The sequence below is a fragment of the Gracilinanus agilis genome, chromosome 3 (genome assembly GCF_016433145.1).
Source record: "Gracilinanus agilis isolate LMUSP501 chromosome 3, AgileGrace, whole genome shotgun sequence".
NCBI classification, from domain to species: domain Eukaryota; kingdom Metazoa; phylum Chordata; class Mammalia; order Didelphimorphia; family Didelphidae; genus Gracilinanus; species Gracilinanus agilis.
In genome coordinates this window covers 297,855,147-297,858,139 of record NC_058132.1, presented here as the reverse complement: position 1 = coordinate 297,858,139, position 2,993 = coordinate 297,855,147, and the positions used below count along the sequence as shown (strand labels likewise).

Here is a 2,993-nt window from a genome sequence, read left to right as displayed (position 1 = left end):
CTCTCTCTCTCTCTCTCTCTCTCTCTCTCTCTCTCTCTCTCTCTCTCTCTCTCTCTCTCTCTCTCTCTCTCTCCTAAGATGAAGGATAACAGCTTTTAGTCCAAAGGGATCTAAATAGCAATCACACAAATGGCAATTATGGCAAGGGAACACCTTTGAGCAAGTTGATGTCAGTCCCAAAGGTTCTTCCTCAGAGTAGATACTTCCCATGTGTCTTGTATGACATCTTCTAGCAACCAGCTTGGGGAAAATGGAAATAGTTTGCTGTGCTCTTCTTGTGTATCATATTCCCTTCTCTCATTCTACTATCCTGTTTTACACTCTATCATTACCTTTTCATATTTTTGTCTGATGCTATGTATTGGGAACGACTTCTTTTCACTAAAAAGAAACACACAATCAAATTTTACTTTAACTAACCAGCAAGGACTGAAGTTGCTGCAGGTCACCTTGCCAGGAAATTTGTAGCAATTGCAAATGAGGAGCTCGGGTTCCATTGATGGCCAAGAGAAGTTGCTTTTGGACAACATCATTTGCTACATGGACAGCTGTCTGGTTACAGTAGTTACAGAGTGTTATGTCTGCTCCCTTTTCCAAAAGAAATTCAATAACCTACATCAATCCAAAAAACCACAATTATTATTTAATATTTGTTGACTTTTAACAATGCATTAAGCAACATACAGAATATTGGCATATAGTTGTGATTAATTTATTAGAAGAAAAAAGATGAAAAAAATGCATCTGATCAAAACCAAGAGGGGTGAATTAAAGGTTGGCAATAATTAACACAAACATTTTCAAATAGTCAAAAGAACAAAGCATATGGCTTCCTTAAGGGACTCTCTTCATGTTTTGAGGACTAAATGTCTATAGCAGTATTTGCCAAAGAGAAGATCTGTTGAGGGTTTGATTTTTGAGAAGCCAAACTTATAAGGATAAATGGATTTTTACTTTGTTCATGTTTGACTTATATATAAAAACATGAAACGATCAGATTTTAGGATCATAGAATAATGGCTGTGCAAAATACAATCATGGCAAAGCCATCCCTAAGTAAAATTCTTGAGTAACTGAAATTTATTATTTTTAGCTTTATCATCCAATTTAACTACTTTTCTCCTTCTTTCATAGCACCTGCTCACCTCTTCCTGTTCTCTTTATCCAAGATCTCTGGTATGCTAAAGCTTTTTTTCTTATTTATTCTATCAAAACCTGCTCTCAGGAAAGTATCTTATAAACATTCATTCTAGATGAATAAAGTATGTTTCATGTCTCCCTTGAACATGGGAAATATACCTTTATTTATAGCACTAGCACCTAAACAATGCTGAAGAGAGGGAAATTTTTTTTGGATTGTTGGCTGAGATTATTCAACCTATTTTTAGGAATAGTACTGACCAAGATAGCTTTTAGCATTCCCTTCCCACTTCCCCCACCACCAGATGATCCTGCACCTCCATTCCAGAGAGATGGGTGACTATCTTGTTATTAAAGAATCTCATTCTATGAATCCTTTGTCATGTAATAGTGAGAATAAGGGAAACCACAATGATCTGCTGGGCTGGGGTCCTTCCCATTATCATAAGCATGCTCTCTGGCCCCTTCCTGTGAAAACAAGCACAAAGGTCATATTTATCTTCAAGGGAATGTCTCAATCCAGCAGTTCAAGAGGGCTCCCTTGATTATCCCAGTTACACTAAAAAAAGATTCTTCTTTCGATGCATGTAACAAGAAAAAATGAAAACATCAGATTTTTACCTCTATTAAATTTCTTTCTGCAGCAATAATGAGGGCTGTATTTCCAGTTGTGGGATGCTGAAAATCTAAGTTTCCAAGAATGGAATGAACTTTAGAAATATGGTTGCTGATGAGTTCTACATCACCTCTTGAAACACTCTCCAGGAAATCATGAATCAGTTTGTTTTTATTCATCTTTCTAGTTTCATAAATGGGAGAGAAGGAAAAAGGTCTAATTAGATCACAACAGTAAATTATTAAGATTAAAAATGATAAAGACTGATATAATAATAGAAATTAGTATTTTAATTAAAGCCATGGCCATGTTGGTAAAATATATATGACCTCGCTAGCCTAGCTTTTTACCAATGGAGCCCATCCTCTCTCTGCACGCCAGCCAGGTCCTAAGGAAGATCCAGGGCCTTCTTTAGGCCCTCCTCTCATTTAAACTGTCCTATGCATAGGGATGTAGATGTCCCCACGCCCAAAGAACCGGAAACCGGGAACCCATTGGAATCACGGGAAATGTAGTCTGATAGTCCCCACGTGTCCATAGAAAATTTGTAACATACTTTTAAATGTCATCTCCCCAATTCCAAATATACATTTCCCCCCCCCCTGCGATTCGGCAAAAAAAAAGGTTGGCCCTTTTTTTCTTCGCTGGATCTGTAAACATAGGCAACTTTTATATTTCAGGAATTTGGGGGATAAAAGAAATGGATAAACTAGCCGCATTGACAAAAAACCAATTTGGGGGCAGTCCCCTATCGGCATAATAGAGTACATTCAAAACAAATTGCATTCAGCTCTTTTAACTCCCCATAGTTCAAAATCAACAGCACCCAAAGTTCAATTTTGGTCTTCATGATCCAGTGAAGGGTCTTTAGGCATCTTTTGGTGCCTTCATCAAACAGGTCCATCGTCTGGATTCTGGGGAGATGGCAAAATCCTTATCCTGAAATTATTCTCAAAAGAATTTAAACTTAACATTATAGATTATAAAACATACATTTCCTTCTAAGAATCATACAAGATAAGCAGAGATTGGGCCTCCTTTTACTTTCACTTTTGAAAACCTTTATTTCCCCATCCTGTGATTTCATTTGAATAGGGAAAAACCACGTGAAGAAACTACCTCTACCAATGCTATTTGGCAACTGTCCCACAATGCATAGTTTTAGAATGTTGCCTGGGGAAATGAAAAGTTAACATCATAGCTAGTCAATATCAGAGGCAGAATTTGAACTTATGAC

The 2,993-nt window shown here is 37.1% G+C and overlaps 1 protein-coding gene across 1 annotated transcript in view; it reads right to left on the bottom strand.

Annotated features, from left to right (window-relative positions):
* MAP3K19 (mitogen-activated protein kinase kinase kinase 19) overlaps positions 1–1,935 on the bottom strand; it is an 81,082-nt gene extending 79,147 nt beyond the window's left edge. The window contains exons 1-2 of the mRNA XM_044669133.1: positions 1,762–1,935; positions 417–612 (exon numbers count right to left, since the gene is read on the bottom strand). Of these exons, the coding sequence (XP_044525068.1) occupies positions 417–612; positions 1,762–1,935 (370 nt within the window). The remainder of the gene's footprint in view (positions 1–416; positions 613–1,761) is intronic.
* Positions 1,936–2,993: the final 1,058 nt, after the last annotated feature.